The sequence below is a fragment of the Castanea sativa genome, chromosome 7 (genome assembly GCF_040712315.1).
Source record: "Castanea sativa cultivar Marrone di Chiusa Pesio chromosome 7, ASM4071231v1".
NCBI lineage: Eukaryota > Viridiplantae > Streptophyta > Magnoliopsida > Fagales > Fagaceae > Castanea > Castanea sativa.
The window spans coordinates 24274160-24300052 of NC_134019.1; the positions used below are offsets into that span (position 1 = coordinate 24274160).

At 32.4% G+C, this 25893-nt stretch overlaps 2 protein-coding genes and 1 long non-coding RNA gene across 4 annotated transcripts; 1 reads left to right on the forward strand and 2 right to left on the reverse strand.

Moving 5' to 3' along the window:
* The first annotated feature begins 231 nt into the window (after positions 1 to 231).
* On the forward strand, positions 232 to 3640 carry LOC142643260 (uncharacterized). Of its 2 annotated transcripts, none has more exons than XM_075817804.1 (2): positions 232 to 429; positions 1700 to 3640. In XM_075817804.1, exon 2 carries the CDS (start codon positions 1757 to 1759, stop codon positions 3281 to 3283), a length of 1527 nt encoding a protein of 508 aa, XP_075673919.1. In that variant the 5' UTR covers positions 232 to 429; positions 1700 to 1756; the 3' UTR covers positions 3284 to 3640. The 2 variants fall into 2 exon arrangements, with proteins under 2 accessions (XP_075673919.1, XP_075673920.1); XM_075817805.1 differs by having other exon boundaries at positions 265 to 429; positions 1708 to 3640.
* Positions 3641 to 5770: 2130 nt separating this feature from the next.
* On the reverse strand, positions 5771 to 8212 carry LOC142642440 (uncharacterized). The gene is made up of 3 exons (XR_012845659.1): positions 8074 to 8212; positions 6525 to 6599; positions 5771 to 5820 (listed from the first exon to the last, which is right to left on the reverse strand). It is a non-coding gene; the product is annotated as an uncharacterized LOC142642440 (long non-coding RNA).
* Positions 8213 to 12841: 4629 nt separating this feature from the next.
* On the reverse strand, positions 12842 to 14830 carry LOC142642332 (uncharacterized). The gene is made up of 2 exons (XM_075816687.1): positions 14150 to 14830; positions 12842 to 13762 (listed from the first exon to the last, which is right to left on the reverse strand). Exons 1-2 carry the CDS (start codon positions 14761 to 14763, stop codon positions 13084 to 13086), a joined length of 1293 nt encoding a protein of 430 aa, XP_075672802.1. The 5' UTR covers positions 14764 to 14830; the 3' UTR covers positions 12842 to 13083.
* Between the last annotated feature and the right edge of the window lie 11063 nt (positions 14831 to 25893).

Consider the following 25893-nt stretch of genomic DNA (forward strand, 5'->3'; position numbering starts at 1 on the left):
AATTGCAGGTACTGGTGAAAATTGTCTAAATTTTTTTTTTGACAGAGAATTATCTAAACCTTGACCCAATCAAAGCTTCAACTTCAAGAATCCAATTTATTACAATATACAGTAATAAATTATGTAGATGGATAAAATTTAAAAAAGAACAGAGATTTTTTTTTGTTTGTGGAAAATGTCAAAAAAGGACAGAAGTTGCTTGGTCATAAACACATAGGGGCTACCCTCAAAGGATTTTATTACTGGATTTTAGATTTTTTGTTTATTCTTCACTCGACTCTCACGCCCATAACCCATTTCCTCAACAAAGACCACTCTCTTTGAGACCCACATTTTAATTAATTCAACAGCACCACTCTGTCTCTCAGTCTCTCAGCTTTCACGCTTTCCACCACACTCTCACTCCTTTACTTTGCTTTGCTTCTTCAGGTAATATATACATCACTTTCTCCTCTATTTTAACATTTTTGTATGAAATAATGTGTATATGAAGGAAGATCCATGTGTGCTTTGTTGTTATCTGTGTTTTTGGGCTCCGAGTTTGTTTGGTGCTAGTAATTACCTGTTTTGGGAAATGGGTTTCCATTATTAACCTCAAGTTATGGGATTTCGTCTCTTGTTATTTTTTTTTTCTGGGTTTTGGTTTTTTTTTTTTTTTTTTTTGGCTATTGGAGGTCTAGGGTTTGCTTTGCTTTTGACCATTTTTGACTTATTTTCTTAAAATTTTCTAACTAGGTTTCAGTGGGAATTTCACTTTACCTTCGTTTTGTATTCTGTTTAGCGTAATGGGCTTTCTTTGGTTTGGAAAAATATGTATATTTTTATGGGATAGAAGGTGGGGGGGTTGCTTCCAGTTCTCTGAAAAGATTGTTTCTTTTTAAGAATTAAGAAATTATACTGCAATCTAATCTGGGGTTTGTTAATGATGTGTTTGATTGCCTGAAAATTAGGAGGAAAATGATTATAAATGTTGAATGTTAGAACTTTTTGTAATGCCAAGAAAAAGGACATTGTCTTTCTTAGATTTAAAAAGTGCTGTCCCCAAATTTAGAATAAAAAAGATGAGAGATGAAGAAGTGAGAGTTATGCAGAAAACATGTTTAGCTTGATGATTTGTGAAAGAGGCTGTCTCCTGGAAAGGGTTTTAAAAGTTATGTTCAGTGTTTCCGAAACATAAATGGTTCTGTTTGAGACAAAACTTAATGTAGTAATTGTGTTGGGCTCACTTGTGGAGACAGCTTATTAGAATTTCAAGATATTGTATTTTTAGTTTCCTTTACTTCTGCGGATGATTTCTCCAAAACTGATTGAAGTTGAATGTAATTTAAATTTTGGAAGAAATTTGTTTCAATTCATAGTTGTGGAACTTAGTAAGCACATAGTTTAACTTAGTCATTTTAGGAACTCGGTCACTTAGGATTTCTTGTTCTCTTGTTGTTAACTTGTGCATATTTCAAAAGTCCTATTAAGTTAGGCGTTTCTGAACTCTAGACCCTCGTCTTCATAATTAGATAGTACTTCGAGCTAGATATATTATCTTGAGAACCATCTTGAGTAACCTGAAAAGGAAATTAAAAAGACTGAAATTAATTTTTAGTTCAAACAATTGGGCTGCCCATATACTTTTCAGACTTCTGAATTGATTGTTTTTGGTGTTTTAATTTAATTCATTTATTTATTTACTTCTTATTCTGGGTAGGTGTTTAGACTATTTACTTACAGAGAAGATAAGGACAGGAATTTAGGGAAGTCCATCATGTTCAAGCGATCACCAAGCAGACCCAGATCCAAAAGCGTCAAGGTAAAACATATTCTGCAAATTTGTCTATTACTTGGTGTGTGCTTCTGGTTAATCTACCAGGTCAAGCACTCCCATGATAAAAAGAAGGAATTTAGTGAGAAAGATGCAAAACACTCGGTCAATGCACAAAGTGGTGGTGAGCTTCCTAGATTAGGGAGGAAAGATCTACCTCATTTGGAGGAAGTAATTGAGAAAGAGAATCATCAAGAAGAAGAGGAAAAAGTAATTGGAGGAGAGGAAGAGGAAAACAAGCCAGATGAAGAAGAGCGAGAAGAAGAAAGCAAGCTTGATGTAGAAGAGCAGGAGGAAGAAGAAAATAAGAATGAAGACACAGAAGATGAGGAAAGGGGAGGTGGAGATGATGAGACAGATGAAAATGATGAAGAGAAATTAGGCAGGGAAGCTGATCGTGATGAGGAATTTGTGGATGAAGAGAAAGAGAGGGAAGAGGAGCATGATGAGAAGGACAGTGAGAGGAGCATGGATAAAGAAAGCCAAGTAGCAAATGAAAATTTTTCGGAGGATCAGGATCATAATGTAGGCGATCAGAACACTCATGAAGCACGAGAGGAAAATTACAAGGGAGATGATGCTTCCAGTGCAGTGACCCATGATACCCAGACTATTATCTCTGAAACTGAGAAAGTGAGTTCAGAAAACTCAATTGAGAAATCAGAAGTGAGTCTGTTGGAGAAGGAGAACAAATCGAATCACACTGAAGAAATTAATAGTGATCAAAACAATTTAATTGTAAAGGCAAGAGGAGATGAAATGACTAGGAACGGCACTTCTTTGAGTGTAATTGATGTTGAAGGCAAGGGTAATGGTAATTCTTACAACTCTGCTGACAGCTCAGTTACAAATTCAACAGTGACAACCCAATCTGGTGATCACCCTGAAGCAATCAATAACACATCACTGTTGAGTACCAATGCAGGCAATAACTTAACTGAAGTAAGTACTGAAGGCCATGACACAGCAGTAACAGGTACAGACACTTCTGATTCTTCCCAGCAGAATGGAACAGTGCCTGTACCTGATTCAGCACATGCTCATAATTTAACAGTGGACGTTTCGACTACTGGAGATGGCGTGAGTGTGCAAAGCTTGAAAATTGAAGAGACCAATAGCTCTGCGACAGTTTCTGGAAGCAATCAATCTGATGGTAATTCAAAGCTTTCAGTTAAAATTGAAAATGTGGAAGCAGATGCAGGAGAATCATCTACTTCACCTAGTAAATCTAAGTCTGCTGAATCAGAAAACTTAACAGGTGAAACAGAGAAAGGCTCTGGGTCTTTGGCAACAAAGGAGAATGCTGATGCTACTGAAAATGACAAGTCTTCGGATTCTGTTCAACATGACCCTATTGATGCTTCGGATTCCCATTTTGCCTTGACTGAGAAAGAAGTTCGCACAGATCTGGATACATTGCCAGAGATCAGAACAGAAGGGGATAACAGTGAAGACATTGCAGCAGAGTGAGCGCCGTGGTAAATGGCTGTTTCATTCCTGTGCTCTGGAGTTTCTTGTATGTCCCTCTGTCTTCATACTACTGTTAAGGTTATCAGAGTGTTTTGCTTCACTGTTGATGAATGTTGCCTAGAGGATCAAGTTAGCAGGAAACGTGTAGGCTAGTGGATATTATCCACAGATTTAGTCTGTAATTTATTCAACTTTTTAATTTATACTGTTTTTTTTTTACGATGTATTTAATGTGTGCCATGGTTGCTTAAGGCCAGAACTGCACAGTTAGAGCACATATGGTTAAACCTTCAAAACTTTGTTTCCAATGGATTGACGCTTAACACAATGAAAGATGTTTGATGTCTTTGAACATAATGACTGAACAGCTACCTTATTTGACATTTTGTCTCAATTATGTTTTGCCTTTGTTTAAATAGGATTGTCGTTCTGCTAAGGATGAAAGAGCTTCAACATTGGATTTACCTCAATCCAGCTTATAATAAGAACTCGCTTACCTTGTGCATATTGTTCAATGATGAAATCATCACCTATAATATGCTATATCTGATTTGTTTGGATATATGGTCAAGAAATTAACAACTAATGGTCTGTTTTCTCAGACTACTTGTGCGGTCATATTAGCATTTCTTGTGTGATGATTGCCAAGAGTTCTCTAACCAAAATTAATTAAGTTTAACCACAAAAAAAAAAAAAAAAAATACAAAATCGAATTGGACTTTTTTTTTTTAATATCCAGTTTGTTTAGATTCATGTTACCAAATTAAAATCAATTGATTTAATTAAATCAATTATATCGTCTCTGATTAGTCATATGACATCTAAACACCTTAGAGTTGCTCCAGTACTCAGACAACCTCTTTTTTATTGAGAATTATATATAAAACATAATATGTAGAGTATTAACAACTAGATTTTTTTGAGGAATATAATAAATTTTTTTACTACATCAGTTTTACATATCGATATGTAATCAATCATAGAATGGTAATTTAGATATTTATTTATTAAAGTGGCAAAAATCACATTCATTTCATTATAACCTCAAATTTGTAGTATTTATAACATTTTCCTAGCAACTATTAGTGTTTGGCACCATGCAGTAATGTAATTCTGTATGCAATGTTTAATTACCATGGATGTAATGATTTAAATTCCATTTCGTTTGGTTAGTGTGGTTGGAATCTTTCACATTCAACTTCATGTCTTGATCAAGCTTTGTCATATATGTATCCAAAATAAGTGATAACTATTCGTCCTCAACAACAATGATGGTGGCAGGGGAGCTTCATTGGTTTCTTATTTTTAATTTATATTTTTGGTGTTTGGACCTAGGCAGATGAGCAAGTATATTGCATTTTAAGAAGGTTTGAGCAGAGCAAGTTATTAGTGCAACTCAAAGTGGAATTAAAACATCAGTTGTATGATCATTGATCAGTGACCAATGAACCATTGTACTTTAAGAAACATTTTCTTCCATTTCTCTCGAACAAAATTTTCTGTGAAATTTGTTGAGTTTCCTACTAGTGGAGCAATATATTTCAAGTAAAAAGTCGCCGATATAATTTTTTCATAACCTTTTTTTAGCTAATCACTTTTATTTAGATCTACTATTAGCGTCATTTTTATCATGTATCAATCATAACAAATGATATATCACATATCAACAATTATGATAAAAAAAATTATGAAAAATGTCTCTAGACTTTAAATAATTATTCCGTCAGTTGACACTAACTCATTTAACAAAAGGGGAAAAATAAAAATAATAAAAAGAGTAAATTCTAATAAACTATCCTCAAGTTTGAGCTAATGCCAAACACATCCCTTATAATTGAAAAATAACCAAATTGGTCCATAAAGACAAACAGGTGTGTTTGTACTCTTTACCTAAAACAAATTTTATATTGTAATTTTCCATTTCCAAGGCTACACCATTACATCATTTTGCTTTTCCCAAAGCCAACAAGTGTTCTATAAACCTAAAGAAATGTTAACCCAATTTTAGTATGAGAAAAGAGACAACATTCACTTAAATAAAAAATTGACTTAGAGCAACCATATCAGCTTATTTATAATTTTTGTCTATTTTACACAAAAAAACTTACTTTTTCTATTTTACACCTCTACTTTTACAAAACACCCACATCAGTTTATCTATTTTACACATTTATTTAATAAAATATTCCTTCTTTTACATTTTTTATTATTTATTTTCCTCCCCACTGGGTCTTCTCCGGCGAGCGTCTTCTCCGTCAGCCTGCGTCTTCTCTGTCGAGCGTTTTCTCCGTCGAGCGTCGCTGCGTCTTCTCCGGCGAGCGTCTTCTCCGTCGAGCCTGCGTCTTCTCTGTCGAGCGTTTTCTCCGTCGAGCGTCGCTGCGTCTTCTCCGGCGAGCGTCTTCTCCGTCGAGCCTGCGTCTTCTCTGTCGAGCGTTTTCTCCGTCGAGCGTCACTGCGTCTTCTCCGGCGAGCGTCTTCTCCGTCGAGCCTCACTCCGTCGAACCTCACCCACACCCAAACCCATTCTTCTCAGGCGGCTAGAGGAAGAAAAAAGGATGAGATGAGAGAGAGAGAGAGAGAGACAGAGGGAGGTGAGAGTCAGTAGGAGGAGAGAGAAAAAATTATTAAAAAATCAAATACACATGCTACAGTACCCGTGTAAATTTACACGGTACTGTAGCAATTTGAAGGAGAATGTAAAATATAGACAGTTATACACGAGCTGATGTGGGCTATTTTTGATCAAAAATGTGTAAATTTGAGCACTTCTTTTATTATACACACTTATACACCAACTGATGCAATTGCTCTTAGAAAAAAGAAAGAGGGCTTCTATGAAAGTCATGAAGGAGAGGTACAAATCAATTTCTTTTTTTTATTAGGTACAAATTAGTTCTTGTTTTCTTGATGTTTGTGAGTGACCGCGACCTTGGCCTGTCAATTATTTCTCAAACTAGCCTTAAAATGTCAAATTCACTGTAAAATGTACTCTCTCTAGATCGGGGGTTTTACATAGAGTCACCACTTATTTAATTCAAATGAAAAAAATAAGAAAACATTTTCTATAAAAAAAATGCTCCCATTGTATTAATATATATAACAATTTATATCAATTTTGTAACAGAATTTACAATGCTTTTTTGGTCTTAGATATAATCTAAGAAAGTAAATTACATTACTTTATTTCCTAGTTACATTCTAAAAAATGTAAAATTGCATATACAAGAGTCTAGTCAAGAACCTTTGATCTTGGCGGAGGCTAATTTACGAGATGGGAAGCGATTAAATACCCACTTCGCCCGGTAAAATCGGTCTCCTAGGTAAAGATGATCAATATTATGTCATGTCAAACAAAGGCAAATAATATATCACATAAAAATGTTAATTTGCAAGAATTGTAAACAAACATGTGTTGGGGAATTTGATGTAAAGAGAAACAAAAAGTGAAATTTATTAGATAACAATGTAAATGTAAAGAAGGTATGAAAGTAATGGCATGTTCATCTAAGAAGTTAATCTAAAACAGAAAATTCCTAACTTAGACATGTTCATCCAAGCATATTTAATAGATCAGAAAATTAGATATGTTTATCCAATCATGTTATAAAAGGTAAATAATAACTTAAAAGCGTTCATCCAAGCATGTGAAAGAAAACAGAGAATTGTCATGTTATTTGTCATCCACACAATTGCAAAGAGAAAAACAAAACATTTAAGCATATGTGATCATACAAGCAATTATGAAAAAAAAAAAAAAAAAAAAAAGGTAAAGAAAAATCCCTTAGACATGTTCATCTAGAGAAGATCAAAATATTTAGACATGTTCGTCAAAGCATTTTAAAAAAAAAAAAATGTTAAACAACTACCTAGACATATTCATTTAGGCATTCAAAAGAAAGTTGCGCACTAACCTAAAAGTGTTCATCCAAGCATGTAAAAGGAACATTAATGAGATATCTAGACATGTTTATCCAAGTATATCTCCGAAACTTTAGAAAATTTGAATATCATGTATCATGGGATTAGGGAATGTTATTACATTAATTTCATGTGAAAGTGCATTGTATTACAAGAAACCAATTCAATATCTATATTTGTTAAAAAAAAAAGCATGTGTTATAAGAACAAATTCAACATATAGATGAAAGATTAAGGATTGGCATGCAAAAAGAATTCAAGTATTTAGCATGTGATGAAGAACTAACATCTTAACATGTTTGGAGGAAAAAAGAAAATCAAGCATGTGACCAAAAAACAAAAGTTTAAACATGTTAGAAGTAAATGAAAATCAAGCATATGATAGCAAACAAGAGTTTAAGCATGTTGGAGGAAAATAAAACTTAGGCATAGGATAACAAACCAAAAGTTTAAGAAAACTCAACATTTAAGCATGAATATCAAACTAAAGGCCGTATATAAAAATATATGAAATCATAAACTCAAGTCAATGCAATATATATAGTTTATATACACGTGACAATACATATAGTTTAATAATATGATACATTATATAAACAAGATTAAAAAGAAAGAAACCGTGTAATGAAAAGAAAGCTTAATCAAAATCTACATATAATTTATGAGAACATAAAGAAAGCAAATCAGCAATTTGAGACAAATTATAATAAATCTTAATATTTTATGAAAGACTAAAGAGAGAGCAAGCAAATCAGCAATTTGAGACAAATTATAATGAATCTTAATATTTTTTGAAAGACTAAAGAGAGAGCAAGAAATATAAGGAATAATAAACTAGTGCAGAAATTTAGAGAACATAATTAATTACTTACTAGCATAGAGCACAAATTAAAGGGGGAAGTGGTCACTTAAAGGGCTAAGGAGAAAGCAAGGAAGTATTAAACTACAACCAAAGTAAGAACAGTGGTTGCACAACAACTTTTCTTTTTTGCTTTCTCACTAGCTCTCTAGAGGGAATGTGGTGCTAAAAATGGAAGAGGTCTTCTCTATTTATTGGAGAAGGGATGGCTTAGCTTTAAAGCTAAGTTATTAGCTTCTAAAACTAGGGGAGAAGCTAAGCCTATTAAATAAGTTGAAATAGATTTGGTATTGATCCCCATTTGAAATTTGAAAGAAAGTTGAAGATAATACTGAACTTGTGTTATCTTCTACACCTGTTTGGTATTTTGGCTATAACTTTCTGCTGAAAATTCCAATTGACTTGGGATTGGTGTTTTATGAAAAAAAAAAATTAATTCTCTACAACTTTTTTAGAAATAGAGAAAACCAAATTTTAATGTTTTCTAGGCCAAAAATGCGATTAAAGTTGCTGCTGAAAATAGTAACGTTTTTTTAACATTTTTTTTGTTTTTTGAAAATTTTCATAGAATGTATATTTTTCCCTATCTAACTTGTTTTTCAAAAGAGCAAATGAGATGCCATAAAGAAAAACCCTTTCTATTATTTTTTTTAAATAATAAAATGAAATCCAATCAAAATTCACACTTGATTAATTTTAAATTAATTCTTGTTGGAACCAATCAAAATTAAGTGTTTAAAATAAGACGTGATCAGGGCCCATTTTATAGGTGAGCCACGATCATTGAAAATTGTTTGTATAATAACTTTTGATTAGATGGTTTGATCAAGGCCCATGACATACCATTGTAATCGTTAGAGTATTAAGATTTGTTTTATATCACAAATCTATATATCTAACTGTTGAAATTATGATCATGCCCTTGGTGCAAAATTACTGTTTTGCTCCTGAGTGTTGGTTAAATGTAAGTTATAAAATAGGGTGTTTACAATATTACAATATAGCTAAAATTTCTAGTGATTGAAGTAGTATCAATGTCAACAACATATATACACAATGGACTTGGAGGTTATTGGACAGCTTTTGGTTTCATTTTATAGTGTATTAACTTTGATTACTAATTATTAGCGTAAGCTTTTTGTATAAAATAGATGGTATAATGTTGTGAATGTAACTAATGGTATGTATAACTTTGACAATGATGTTAATGAATGGCTATTATGAACTTGACTAATAGAAATGTAAATTTAACCTTACTTTTCTATATTTTTGTACTTCTTAAGTTTGTGAAAGAAGTGTTTGTTGTTGTTAACGTTTTCATCGTAGGAATGTGGAAGTATCTTATGCATATAATTATTTAACTGCTTAATATAGTTGAGTTGTTTCTTTTTACTGTTAGATAAAATCATAAATTATACTGTCAATTTATACAGAAGGGGTTGCGTTTTCTTTCTCTCTCTCCTGTTAGACAAAACCACCATATACTACTATTTATATGTACAAGCGCATTATTGTTAAGGAAAATTGGAAAGAAATACAATATCCAATCTCACACTAAACCGGTATCCAATTTCCAAAACCATACATTATCATTTGGAAAAACAAAATTTAGACCATTTGCATTTCAATTGAGTTTGGCGTGAATAATATTGTATTTCTTTATTGTCGAACATTGGTTCCCATAGTTGGACTATAATGTCTCCTTCAGAAATTTCAAATTTCATTTAGAATTGTATTTAAGTTGGAAGGGACAAATCAACTTTGTTGGTCCTACTTTCTAATCGGCAGTCTTGGAAATGAAAAATTACAATATAAATTTTGTTTTAGGTAGAGAGCACAAACGTGTTTGCGTTGAAGGACCAATTCGGCTATTTTTCAATTATCTTGGATGTGTTGGGCTGCCATTAGCTCAAACCTGGACTAGAAGTTACCCCTAATAAAGATAACTCAAATGGCTACCAGTTCGCAATTGTTCTTTCTTAATTAGCCAGAGAAGGAGCTTTATATGTGCCTGTGTTAATGATGCATTGGGCTACAACAAGTCAGCAATCTAGACCCATTGTTACTGGGCCAGACTTGAGCTGCCAAACCCGGTTTGTCAGGCGTTTCATAGCTTTAGCCTTTGGGTAAATTTCAAGCTTATTAGAACAGTCAAAGTCAAAGTCAAAGTCAAAGTCTGTGTATTAGAGCATTCAGTTGTGGATTGTTTCCTAGACTGTGAAGGAAAAGAAATTTGGATGTGGATTGTTTGTATGTGAAGAGGGCAAAATTGATAAATATTAAAATAAAAAAAATTAATAAAATTGAGAAGAAAATAAAGAATTAGATATAGAGTAGTGCATTGAAAAGTGGATAATTAAAATAGAAAACGTGGGAATGCTCTCAAAAGCCAATTCAAGGCTTCACCAGCCTTTGGTATGCATTGGATAGCATCAGTTTGTGGGAGTCTTTTATTAAGTAGGAAAGCCAAGAAGTCTTTGTTGTCTTTAGGTTTTTCTAAAGTTATTAGGCTAAAACCTTTTTTTTTTTTTTTTTTTTGAGCTTGTCTAAATTTATTTGACTTTGAGCATCTAACAAATACAATCTCTCTCCCCACATATAATTTGAAGTGAATGTATATCTATTTAACCTTCTACCTAAGCCAAGATTTTAATGATTTATTTAATTTTTATTATTAGTTCTATTCCACACTAAAAAGTTAGCCTAGTCTATGCATACGATCCAATATTGAGATGTCTTATAGCAGTGCCAAGTAAGGCAAATGTTTAAGATTATAACAACCAAAAAGGTTCCAAATCTGCCAAGAATGGAGCAGACTATTAGAAATGTATGTAGCCGGAGATATATTTTCCAAGTGTGAGTGCTTTTAATTCAAAAGTCGTCTTAATTATTGAGCAGAATTGGAAAAGGTTTGAAATCCTACAGTCCTTAACAAAATCAAATTTTGATGGGCCAATTTTTCAAGTAAGGAAGGTAAGCTTGGGATGGTTATTCAAGATTTTGTTTTTTGATACAAGATAGAAATTCTATTATAGCATAATCTAAATGTATATGTGTGTGAATCTACTTCTTAGAAACTTTAAATTCCGGCCATTACTCTCTCACTCTACAAGAATTTTGTACTTGTAAAATGACTATCGTATCAAGGATGCGCGGTGGTGTTATTCAAGATTGAAAAAGGTTGATAGTAGCTTGTATGAACAAGAAAGTAGAAGTTGTTCAAAATGCTAAGAAATTAAGAAGCTATTGTATTGCTCCAATTTGCAATGGGTGAGGAAAATCAGAATATAATATTGGATAATGATTCACTAATAACAGTCTCGAATGACTTGAAAAAGAGAAGGGGCCGAATAGTTCTAGGGATATCCACATTATTGATGAAGCAAAAAGCACTCTAGAAGAGTTCCCAATAATTGAGGCAGCTCATGTCATCAGAATAGATATAATAGTGTGGGTGTGGGATAGCTGGAAATGAAATGCACGTGGATGACTTCCAAGCTTGGATTGATGAGCTACAAGCCTGCAAGGCTCTTCTTGCCCAAGTGTGCATATTTGAGATTTCAATGCATCTAATTAATTGCAAGATTTGTATAAAAGTTAAGAATAATACCAGCGTTTGGTATAACTGAAAGGACCTTAATGTGCCAAAAGACGAAGTTTCATTAATAAACTATGGCATTTGGCCAATATTCTCTCTCTCTCTCTCTCTCTCTCTCTTTTATTATTATTTCTTAATATATCTGGATTCGAACTTGTTTTTTGCTCTACACCTAATTAGACCTGTACACTACAGCGCCTGTTGATAGGGAAATACTCTAGGACAACCATATATCTAAGAATGCAAGAGATATTGTTACCATATAACATGTAGATTTAATCACACTCTAAGACATGTAAATAATATTAGACGAGATTTTACCATGAATTTGCATATATGATTGCATATTTGTATTTTTTTTTAAAATTAGTGCTAATAAAAATAAAAAGGAAAAGAGAATATCTTATTGTTAACAATATTTTCTATTAACCTCAACAACCCCACCGTGAGAGAGAGAGAGAGAGAGGACCTAAACTATAGAATTAGACATTTTACTTTGGTTTTTTACTTTCACATGACTTTATGACAATAATAAGCTGAGTGCATGTTCTATTATCATTTAAAAATCAAATAACTTTAAAATAGAGATTCTAGTTTTGGCGTGCATTTATATTAAAAAAGAAAAAGTTAAACGTAATGTAGTTAATGGGACAATTGACGAAATAACTAACAAATGCGGTCCAGCAATAAGAATAAGATTCATTTATTAGTTGTAATTTGCGGCCTTTTTTTTTCTTTTTTTTTTTCCTTCCTCCCTTTCCAAAAGAAAAGTAAATGACGAGGAAGTGTCATGTAATCAGCATCAATAACACTTTGTCAAAATATGATCAAAACAAAAAATAATAATAATACTTTGTCAAAGATAAGCACCAAAATCTACAGCATAAATCTATCATAGTGTTGAAACTAATGACTAGACTCTAGATGCCTTCAAAAAAAAAAAAAAAAAGACTAGACTCTAGATATATCCCTTTACACCTACTCATTTGAGATTACATCACATTTCTAGCAGGGGATGCCATAATTTTCACATATTATTTACCATCCAACTCATTATCCATTAAAAACTAGAATCTTCATCACGCCACAGACACATGGATTGCTTTAATAAGAACATTTCTCCCAACATAGGATTCTCATGCTCTTTCCAATTCCAATATAGCACATGGACTAAAAATCAAAATTGATATCAATATTATTCTTGTTTTTATTAAAAAGAAGAAGAAGGAAAAATATACAAATCACAGGCATGATAAAGAGCTAGTAAAAATTAATCCCTTTATGCCTAATAATTCCTCACTGTACAACATTTAATCTGAAAAATCCAGACAAAAAAATTGCTGTTAGTTTTCAGCAGTATGAATGAGTCCAATTACCCCCCTCCAAAATAATAAAACAAAAAAACCGACAAGACCCGAGCCGACCCTATTGCTGCCTCAATTCCTTTCGGAGCTTCTTTGAAAAAGACCCGCAAGCATCCATGCTCAAATCCATGGCTGCCGCCAATGCCACGAAGGCCGCCGCATCCTCCGTGCATGTCACGTGCTTTACACCCACCTCCACTGTTGGTTTGCCACTTTTCCCCATTTTTCTCACCGTAGAAGACATCACAAACCCTCTATACAATTGAAGCAATGCTGCCGACCCGAATTCGAACCCGGATCCGGATCCGGATCTCGAAGCAGTTCTGGACCTGTTCCACGACCCGGATCCGAAATCCCAACTTCCTCTTGGGGTGTCCATTGCAGTGACACTAGAGGTTTTGTCCACACAGAATTTCCCGCCATTCTTGGAGCTGAGAGTCCCCGCGGCGATCTCGGAGGTTGCGTCGGGACTCGAGAAGAGGTGGAAGCGGTAGCCAATGGCGTCGGGGCCCCGGCGCTCCCGCCACGCCTCGAGGCGGCCCCACGGGTCACACGCCACATCCCCATGGCGAAAAATGAGCCAAACCCCGGGGCTTGATTGGCTGACCCGCCCCGGGGACCCGGGGGACGGCACAAACCGTGTGACCATTGAGGCTATCGCCACCACTGAACCCGACAAGTCGTGTACGCTTATTTGCCATCCCTTTCTATGTTTACTACTTGTTGAATTACTTTGTTCACTGCATTGGAATAAACATATTTCAGATTAGTATAAAGTTGCCAAAGATTTTATTTAAATTAACATTTTACTTGGTTTCCAATCAAATTTCGCTTTCCCTTATTTTCTCAACAACCAAACAGAAACAAAAGAGATGAATTAATTCAATTCAAGTCTTGGGGTTTTAGAACTACGTAGGAATAAACAATTTTGCCAAAGATCTTAAATTAACATTCACATGGGTTACCAAGAAAATTCAAGTTTTGGGGTTTAAGTTACTTGAGGATGGTTTTTCTTCTTACATAAAATATATCATAAATTTCTTTCATATTTCCACTTATTTTCTGGACAACAAAACAAAAACAAAAGAGGAAAAATAGCAATAAGAATAGGACAAAAAAGAACTAACCTTGGTAACGAAATTTGATCGGCCATGTTTCTGAAGCTGAACTTGCAAGAGAACACAGGTTGTCTAACACTCCCATGGACTTGATAGACTAGAGGACTACACTCTGGTTCTCCACCGAACTCAAAAACAAATCTTGGGTCTGGCTCAGCCTTAACGCTCAAGTACAATTGCGCAGACGAGCCCTTCTTGTTGTTGTTTCCAATACCAACCCAGCCTTGGAGAATGTTACTAGCCCTTGTCTCCACAGCACCCAGATCGATCTCTACAGGGACTGTCCCCAATAGCTTCCCACTGTTCAAACCACAAGTTGTGCCTCTCCTCCCTGTGTAAATTTCAATCAACAAGATTGGATTTTTCTGCTTCTTGAGGAATTTGTCGATGTGGGTTTTGTCCAAAGTGAAGCAAGCCGCTAAGGAATTCTCATGGGAGTGGATTTGGTTTTCTTGGGTGATTAGAGGGACTGTGGTGAATTGGGTGGGAAAGTTCTTGAGACTAATCTTGCAGAAACACGGAGAGGTAGAGGGGTGGACACCAGAGAAGGAGGGTTTGGAAGCTATGGGAAATTTCACTCCAAGATTTCCTACAAGGATTCGTACAAACTGGTTCGGATTCATTAGGAGTTGTAAAAGTTTTTCTTGGACTGGTTTTTTGTTTAGATGTGTTTATGTGTTTGAGAGAGAGACAGAGAGGTATATATACATAAAAGAGGGAAAGGAGAGAGCTAAGAAAGAAAGAGGAAATAGGTGCAACTGTAACTGTAAGTACTAAGTACAGCTGTTTTTTTTTTTTTTTTTTAGAAAAGTTTAAGTACAGCTGGGTATTTGAGGTATTTGAGGAAACTCAAATCCAATTCGATTTTTCTTTCTTTTTTCAAATAAAATATTATCCCTTTGGTAGGTTCAGAAAATTTTACTTGTGCAAAATAAATAAATATTTATAAAAAATATTGATGAGACAAACTAAAAAGGAAATGGGTATTCACGTTACTAAAATTGATTAACCTAAAGTTTGTCAAAAAAAAAAAAAAAAATTGATTGACCTAAAGAGTAAATGATGTGTTGGGTATTTTCTGTCAAAATAGATGAAGTGGAAGTGGTCAATTTTCCTACCAAGGAAAATAATTTAATTTAACATAAATGACATAATGTATGCATCAATTTAAAAAGAGGATATACTTTCATCAAAAAAGAAAGAAAAGAAAGAGAATAGGCTAAGGTTAGCTTCTATATTTTGGCGTGGAATAACGGATGGTTGAATAACTTTTGGTATTTGTTTGCTTGGAGGGTGATTGGTTGAATTCTACCTACACAAAAGAAGTCCGTTCTTTTTTTCTTTTCTCTTTTTGTTTTGTTTTTTTTGTTTTTTTTTTTGATGAACCGGTGAATGTAAGTAAGCCATTCATTTGTTAACGTTGAGTTACCGTTAATAAAGTACTAAAACAATTATGAAAAGTTTGATTGCTTCAAGAAGTAACCTATGAAATGACAAGTGCTTGAAGAATTAACCTCTATATATATATATATATATATATATATATATATGTATATATATGGAAAAGTGCTGCTGCTATGCTCTAATCAAAGTTTGCTCTAATCAAAGTTAAGGGATCGCAAGTGTTTTGTCTAGTTGCTAATTACATTGAGCTAAATATGTAAATATTTTATATACAAAAAAAAAAAAAAATCATTTATACGCAATAGTCAATAATTAAAAATAATATGTTCTTTAAATTTAAAAAACAAAATAAAGAGGACGAAGAAGAAGGAAAGAGACATTGGAATGAAAATTGACAAAAAGGCACTGCCATCACATTTCCAATTTTTTAATGAATCTAGTTGCTCTAAATTTTTATGAAAAAATTGTAATTAAAGGCTCCAGCCTCTAGAAAATTTGAAACAATAAACTTGTGAAACATTTTTTTTAAGTTGTATTTATTTCAAAGTTTAGGGAAAGTGCTAAATATATATACATATGATATAATTTCAATCATGGTGTCTATTTCATGATTTTTGAAAGATATAATAGAAAAAATATGTTGTCCACTTCATGATAATTTTTTGATGTAGACAACGTGTGAATCTCAAAACTCTTATTCAACAATAAAAACATTATTAGTTGAACTAACTAAAACTTACGATATAGTATGTTGTAATTGGTGTAAATTAACATTGATAGCAAAATTGCAAACAAAATGACTCATGCAACTATGCAAGTCGGAAACATGGTGTACATTAATGTGATGTAAGCTAATCTTATTAAAATATATATATATATATATATATATATATATATATATATATATATATATATATATATATATATATGTCTTACAAGAACATTGTACTTGTTTGTCATTTTTTTTAGTTTATTTTACAATTTTTTTTTAAAGATATAGGGACATTTAAAATAAATAATAATTGACGGAAACAATAGTCCACCATGGTGTAAATCATCGTGATGCAGCCTATTAGTACTTGTTTGCCATTGTTTTAGTTTTTGTTATTGTTTTAATTTTATAGTTTTACCCATTTAGGTACATATATCATTTTACCAAAAGAAATTTATAACTTCAAAAAAAAAAAAAATGGTCCCCAAATCAATAGGTAATTAATCATTTGGCCCACCCATCACCATTTGCCTTGACACACTAATTAGCATGTTGTCTCTCGATATTAGAGGAGTATTTAAGAGAGTAGTTTAAATTATATTATTTAAGTGTTTTTGATATACATATGAGTAAAAAAATATGTAAAAATTATATAATATTATTTAAAATGTGTAATTGTGTGTTAAAATTAGGTGTCAAACAGGCCATAGAATTCAATAATGTTATGAGCATAATTTTACTCACAATAAATTTAATAGTTATTAAAGTGATTGACTACAAATAAAAAATACAACTATAAAATTTACTGTAAAAAGAAAGTTAGACGTTTGTATAATAGATTGAAATTAGATCCAATTAAATTAGAAGTTTTCTGTCTACATAGATAGGAATTAGATCCAATATAATTACTAGTTTTCTATGTTTAAGAATGTAGCGTGGACAGAAACTGAGAACGAAAGTGTAGGGTCGGTAGGTTCCGAAGTATAAAAAAAAAAAAAAAAAAGTGCATGAGCATGCGTGGAGTAAGCTGGAAGTCAGTGCACACGTACACATTTAAGTTATTGCCAGCAATATCGCATGATATGATATGTGAATTTGGTGTCACTTTCCGTTTCTGTTTCTGTATGTACGGAAAGAGATCCACTACTGGTGCCCGACAGACTACAACCCATTAAACAGCTGTCCCAATTGCCAACATTTTCGCTGCTGGAAAGTTTGGCGTTGGCTTAGACTATAGTTTGACTTAATTCATTAATTAAGACTCAAAGTTTGGAATCCCTTTCTACAAAAAGAAACGTGGTCAACTCACTCAAACCCCCAACCCTAACCCAACTGATTTGGTAACGTCGGACAGGTCTGCCACCTCATTCCTGTAATCCTTCCAGATTGGATCTTCCTTGCTTAACAAAGTTTTCTTTCTTCTTCCTTAAGAATCCAATAAAGAGAACTAAAGCTGATAACCATATATGTGTATTTTAATTTTTTAAAAATAAATTTTGTGTAAGATTATAGATCAATTTGGAAAGGTTAAGAAACTGTTACGAATTTTCTTAATGATCTTAGAAGAATTCATTGCAATTTCGATTACACTTGTAAGCTTTATCATCCTCCTTATTACTTATTTATATACAAAAAAAAAAAAAAAAATGAAAAGGTAAACTATTTCTAAAATTTTAAATGTAAAATTAATAGTGTGTATTAATTAATTAACTAATCCAACTAATTTGATCCATTATTCCAATCTAACACCTCGTGCTAGTGTTTTATGGATTAATAGATAGAGTTGAGTTATAATTTTATTTTTTGTATAAATTCGGGTGGATCGAATGGGCAAAATTTAAAATTAAGTGATCCAATCCACTATTATAATAATTTAAAATAATCTATATACATATTTTATATTATTTTGAGAATAAGTTTAATTTTTTTTTTTTTTTTACTTTGTTTTTAGTGAAGTTATCTTATCGATTGCATAAACTATAAACCATAATTATACTTTCAATAATGGGGTTGAAAATTTTATGAAAGCCTATTTATTTATTAGGCTTGATAAAATGGCCCTAACCCCACAATCCAACTCAATTCCTATGGGTTAGGTTGGGCAGGTTTTTAAAGTTGCCTTGAATTGGTTTGGATAGGGATTTATCAAATCGTGGAGATTAGGTTGGGTTGGGTACTTGGATTGAAAAATACCCAACATTTAACTCATCTTTGACTCATGCCTACCAATGTACAAATTTCCGTATGGAAGTGTTTTTTTTTTTTTTTGAGAAACTGTGGAAGTTTATGTATTAGTACTTAATTTTGTAACTTTCTATTTCTTGTGTTTAAATTACAATCAAGTACTCCAAAACCCAAGATTAGGATAATTTTTCTTTTATCCAAAACGAAGATAAGTATATTAATATTAAGGATAAGTTAACGAATTTTCTAGGAGTATTGGTTTAGGAAATATTTTTATAAACTTTTTATGAGAAAGAAAAAAGATAAATAAATTTTTGAAAACTTTTTATATTTCTCATAAAAGTTATATTAAAATTAACTTTCCTATAATGGTCCAATAACAAATGTTCTAAGGGAATTTGTTAACCGAACTTGTAATATAATAATGCTATATAGCGCATTTTATACCATATGTGAAGTATTTAGTTGTTGGGTGTTTCAAAAGAAGCCAAAATGCATAAACATGTATCATTCTTGCTACGCGATTGGCTTTGTAATATACATATGCTTAACTTCAACCTGCCAATCACTAGAGAGTAACATCCTTCATAAAAACGTTCACTACAAGAAATCTGGGTTTAGGCGGCGTTTTTTTTAGCGACGTTTTTAAATCCGCCGCTATAAGTTGTATATTGTGACATTTTTTACTAGCGCCGCTAAAGCGTGTACCGTTTGCGACGTTTTTTAAAAAACCTCGCTGTAACTCAGAATAATAGTGGCGTTTGTTAAAACGTCGCAAAAAGTACAGTTTCAGCAACATTTATTTGGCTTATAGCGACGTTTGTCTAAAATGCCACTGTAGTTATTAATAACCCCGTGTCTGGAAAGAAGATAAAGAAATAAATATATAGCGACGTTTTGAAAACGTCGCTGTATGTCCCCCAGAAATTTCATTCTTCCCGCACAAAGTACCACCTCTCTCTCCACATAACTCATCTTCTCACTCTCCCCTCACGCCGCTGACACCACCGCCCTCGTCCTAGCCTAGCCACTATCCACCGCCACTACCCTCACCCTAGCCTAGCTGCCGATCTGCCCTAGCCACCACTCACCGCCACCACCATGGCCGTCGTCGACCTCCACCGATTCAGACCTCGCATCATCTTATTACTTTCTTCAAACCCATTTTTTTCAAAACACTGTTTTTCCCTCAAAGCCGCTCTCCTCCTCCACCACTTCCGCCGATAAAACCATCATCTCAGACAAGGAAAGGTACAATTTTTTTCAATAAAAAGAGTAAATTGATATCTTTTGGTCTTCTATTGATATTTATGTTGTATTGTTATTCAATATTTAAATTGCTATTATTTGTTTTGTTTTCAGATTTGATAGATTTGTTCAGTGGTTGACTTGGATAAGCTTTGTAGAAATACTCATTTGGAAAAGCTGATTATTTGTCAAATATTATAATAAAGGTTTAAGAATTTTACGTAGTTAGGAGTGGTTTATTTTTGCTAGTAGTCAATTTGGAATATTTTTTTATTTATTTTAGTGAGGTGAAAATAAATTGGATTTGACTATAAACGTAAGATAATTGAGAAAGTAAAATGTCAATTAAATTGCCCGGCCTTAAGCAAGACACTGCCAAGATAATTGGGAAATGTTGAAATGGCAATTGGACAAATATCACAAGCAACACTAGTCTTTATATCCCACTACCTTTGCTAGATTTTTCCTTGTCAAGATATGAGCATGGACTTTGTGTTAGGATTGCCACATACCTTTAGATGAGCATCAAAATGTTAAAGTTTGGTATATCTCTGGAGGCATTCCATGCTTGTTATTCTAATGTAAAATTGTACAAGTTACATGTGGATTGTGTGTGTAGGTGTGAATAGGCAAATCTTGGGTGGTGGATATTATTTTTCTAACCTTGCCATCTATTAGGTTTAATCAGTGCCCCACGAAGATGGGCTTGATTCTTACTGGCAAAGGTGATAAGGTATTGTACCATGTATACTATGTTGCTAACTACAATGCCATCCTTAAGGTAAGGATTGTAATAAATTAATAATTACTAGTCAACTTTTATGTTTCTCCCATGGTGAGAGTAGATTTTTTTTTTTTTTTTTTTTTTTTATGCTTTGCATCTTAATACTATCAACTTATTGCATGTGAATGATGCTAGGTAATGCATCTCTGGTCCCTAGAAAGCAACAAATGTGTGGAAGCATATTTTGTTCCAGACACAGTTCCTCTAGTTGACTTTGATTTTGATGAGAGCAAGGTAACATTAATAAATCAATGCTTTGAATGTCTTTGTGTATGTGAAACTTGACCTGAATGCTACCATACTCCAGCAAATTAGTTTGAGGATTCATGTTGATGTGTTTATCATTCTTTTTATAACTATGTTAATGTGTTTAGCATGAAGTGTGAATTTCAATTTGTCAATGCTTTCTATGGCATTGCATCTTTTAAAAGGAGTGATAAGTAATAAATGCGTCTTCATCTAAAGAATTCACAAAATTTGCTAGTGCAAATTTTCATTGAAAGTAATACAATAGACTTCCAGTTCCTGAATAAATTGGATGCTTTTGTGTGACCTGCTGTCACAAAATGCTTATTAGTTTGATGAGGATTTATCTTTACAGTTCATGACGTGATAAGTGTAACCCCCAAATGAGTGATATTTCAACTCAAATTGATGAGGATTTAGCTTTACATTTTAGCTTTAAGTAGATAAGAGGACAAGTTAGACAAAATTAATAAAATAGCAAAAGCTGAATATATATTGCAACCAACAAAAGCTGTGATGTCTACAAAATCACCTATTGTTCTATCTTAAATTTTTCATCTCTCTCTCTCTCTCTTTTTTTTTTTTAAATGTAAATAGGCAATAAAACTGCACATTGACAGCATTCCTACAAGTGCTCAACCTCCCATCACATGCTTGGCTGTTGGGATGAAGAAGGTTGTCACTGCACATAATGGTAGGCACATCAAACTCTGGAAATTCAATAGCTGACTTGACCTGCTGGTTTTAATGCACTGGTGGTTTAAATGTTCAATTTGAGTAGTTTATAATAAGAGAAATACTAGGGACACACACTTTTACACAATTTTGTACCATAACTTGCCACATGGTGAGTTGTGATTGGTTTGAGTTTATTAGTGGGCCATGTGAGGACACATTCTAACCAATCACAACTCACTATGTAGCGAGTTATGGTCAAAGTTGTGTAAAAGTGTGTGTCCTTATTATTTCTCTTATAACAAACACGTTTTCATTTTCTTCTATGCACTTATAATGTTTTTGAACTAATTTGTGTCATTAATTTGTTTATCATAGAAAAATGGGGGCCGCTATTTCAGAGCAAAATTCTATGAATTTTATAATGAGTTTCCAACGAAAAAAGTGGAAGACAAAAGCTGTTTTAAATCTTTTTAAATTTTTTTATATATTCGAGGTTGAAGATCTCATCCAATAATATTAAAACTTATGGGTTAAAGAGTCTTTTAGTTCTTCTTCAGTTCTTTGTAGATGATGTAGTATTGCACGTACTGCTTGGTAACTCTAAACCTCTAGTCTTCTAGTTGCTTTGCTATCAACCACTAAAGCTTGCTGTCAAGCACTTAAAATTTATTTAACCCATATTTTAATGAGTGTGCAAACCAATGTCTGCCCACTCTTGTAGTTTTTTTTCTTTCTTTCTTTTTAATTTTATAATTCTCAAATGGTTGACTATATAATGGGGCGTAAAAAAGAAAATATTTGGTTGTCAATTATGCTTAAAATTTAATGTTTTTTTTATTTTCATAATTACGTTTTCTTAGAATTTAATATACCTATTTGCATTATGAAATTTATGACATATAATAAATATTTGAAATATAAATTTTTATATTTATTTGGATTATTTTTGTTAAATTTTCAATTTTTACTAATTTAATATATTTATTTATCTTGTAAATAATTATTAAATTAATTTGATAACATATTTATTAAATAAATTAACATACCTCATACTTGCTATATTTATTTTTCAAGATCTCCCACACGACACTAATAACCTAATGGACCACGAGATCATTCTCGCAATTAATGTGAGAACTGGTGTTTTCTTATCAAGCAAATTGAGTTTGGCTCAACTCCTTGAACAATAAAATTTTTGTCTCCCTCTAATAATTGGTAATAAGTACTGCATGCTTGCCCTTTAGAACCTCAGTAAAATTTAATAGAAAATTCGAAATTCTATTAGGCACATTTTTTATATATTATTTGTTAAATTTGATGGAAATCCTAACAGCGTGAAAACTATTTAAATTTATGATGAGACTACTTTTTTTTATCTGTATGATAAAGCCCATTATATCGGTAAGATAAGCGAATACACATTTATTGGAATTGTTATTATCCTTTGGCCATAAAATATAATGAAAACTCATAATGACCCTCTTCATATCGGTAGCTCTGGCTAAACGATATCTCTGACTCTTAGGATATGTAAAAGATCCAACATGCTTTTCTTTACCTTTTTTTAGTTTTTTATTTTAAGTGATCCAATCTACAATCAAAGAGTCTAAATCAAGATCATGTGCAATCTCTCTCACCTTTATTTGCCTTCCACATCATTTAAGTATCCTCTTTTATTTTGTAGGTTAAATACTCATTTATTGTGATAAGTTTGGATTTTTTTTTTGGAAAGGTGTTTGCTTGGCTTGAGCATAGTAAGTAATTTTTTCTTAAAACTTTGTACTTGAGATGTTGATAATTGTGTTGAGGTGGATTGTTGAGTTAGAGCAAGTTGGTGGCTTGCATGGCGCTATAAGGCGGTTTACATTCATATTGGAAGTGTTTATTATTTTTTGAAAATTTAGATGGATATTTTTAAGTTATATTTGTTGATTACTTTTTGGACTTCAATACTTGTAAGCATTTTATATTTGTAATTATGATAATTGTATTGGATGGATTGTTATGTTGGAGCAAGCGGGTGGCTTGCATGGTGTTATAAGGTGGTTTACATTCATATTGGAACTTATTTAATTTTTTGAAAATTTGGATATTGTTGAGTTATGTTTGTTGATTACTTATTGGACTTTAATACTTATAAGCATTCTATATTATTATATTGATAATTGTATTGGATGGATTGTTGTGTTGGAGCAAGCAGGTGGCTTGCATGGTGTTATAAGGTCGTTACAATTGATATTAGGAGTGTTTATTATATTTGGAAATTTGAATGGATATGGCTGAATTATATTTGTTGATTTTTTTTTTAATACTTGTAAACATTATATATTTGTGATTAAAATAATTGTATTGGGTGGATTCTATTTCCATGGTTTTTGCAAGTTTGTAAAGATTTAAGACTTAGTCCATTTCTCCAAAAAAAAAAAAAGACTTAGTCCATTTGTGTGAATAAGGATATAGATAGACTTGATATGATTTGTTTAGTATATTTAAGATTATGTGTAATTCTATTTGCATGTTTATGAAACTATGTGGTTTTGAATATATTGTGCACTATATTTAAGTGTATGTGTAATTCTGCCTCCATGATTTTTACTTAAGTTTGTAGAGATTTAAGATTTAGTCCATTTATATGAATGATGATATAGATAGATTTGATATGGTTTGTTTATTATATTTAAGATTATGTGTAATCTTATTTGCATGTTTATGAAACTAAGTGGTTTTGAATATGTTGTGCATTATATCTTAGTGTATGTGTAATTCTACTTCCATGGTTTTTACTTAAGTTTGTAGAGTTTTAAGACTTAGTTCATTTGTGTGAATGAGGATATTGATAGACTTGATATGGTTTGTTTATTATATTTAAGATTATATGTTATCTTATTTGCAAATTTATGAAACTAAGTGGCTTTGAATATGTTGTGCATTATATTTAAGTTTATGGTAATTCTACTCCCATAGTCTTTACTTAAGTTTGTAGAGTTTTAAGACTTAGTCCATTTGTGTGAATGAGGATATTGATAGACTTGATATGGCTGTTTAGTATATTTAAGATTACATATAATCCTATTTGCATGTTTAGAAAACTATGTGGTTTTGAATTTGCTGTGTAAATGAAGATATGGATAGAAATGTATTTGGTGTTAAAAAATTTTAAGAACTATCATTTTGTTAATCAAAATGATTTCTTTATGAACTTATTAGATACTCTTAATTTGTATTCAGGGTGGTTTCAGTTTAGATCATTAATCTTTAACTCCTTATAGATTGCAGGCTTCATCCCATCAAGAAACTAGCATATAGCGATAAATGCATTGTTTTAAGGATTTCATGGGCTATTACATAGTTGTTTTAAACAACCACAATTATTTTGGAACTATTGTATATTGTTTATAATATTTTCATAGTTTGGGTGTTTTTTTTTTTTTTTTTTTTTTTTGTAGGTAGATAAGTGCTTTGTTCAATTCAAGATGATTCATGCATTGGTATTAAACATATATATAAATATATATATATATATATATGAATTTATGGTTAATGTGTTAGTTTGGACATTTGTTATTGTGGAATATCAATGATCAATAGGTATATTTGATCTATTACAACATTATGTAAGTTATTGTTGAATTTTCAGCAGGTTTATATAGTATTTTTAATATTTAAAAAATTTATAACGAGCAGGTTTTAGTGACGTTTTAAAAACGTCGCTAAAAAGTAATAGGAAATCCTAATAATCAATCCTATATCAACTTTTTTACAAACGTCGCTAAATGTATTTTCTTACATTATATACGAAAATGTTTTATGATTTAGTGACGTTTTCTAAAACGTCACTAAAAGTTTTTGAACGCCACTAAAGAGGAACACATGGCGACGTTTTTCGAAACGTCGCAATAGACCTATAGTGATGGCTCTATTGCGACATTTTTGAACATCGCAAAAGAAAACGTCGCTATAGACCATTTGTGTCTATAGTGACTTTTTTGGGTTTTTAGTGACGTTTTAAAAACGTCACCTAAACCCAGATTTCTTGTAGTGGTTAGACATGTAAAATTTCATCATTTTCATGAAAAATTACCTAAAAGGTGTGGGATGAGAAACTTGCACAATATCAATTGCAAGATTCAGTAATGCAATTCTTGATGGGACTCAATGAGTCATATAGTTAGATTCGAGGTCAAATTTTGTTGATTGATCCTCTTCCCTCAATTAACAAGGTATACTCCTTGTTGATTCAAGATGAGAGTCAAAGATCAATTGGTCACTTCAATGGTACTTAAGTAGAATCTACTGCCCTTGCAACCAAGTCAATTGCTGGAACTGCTAATTTTGCCAATGGAAACTCTTATAGAGGAGGGAAAGGTACAATGGGCAAAGGAAAAGAAAGACTTGTACGTGGTCATTGTGAAATTATAGGCATACTATGGAGAAATGTTATAAACTCCATAGATATCCTCCTAGATACAAGGCCAAAGGAAAGAATCCAAAGGCTAA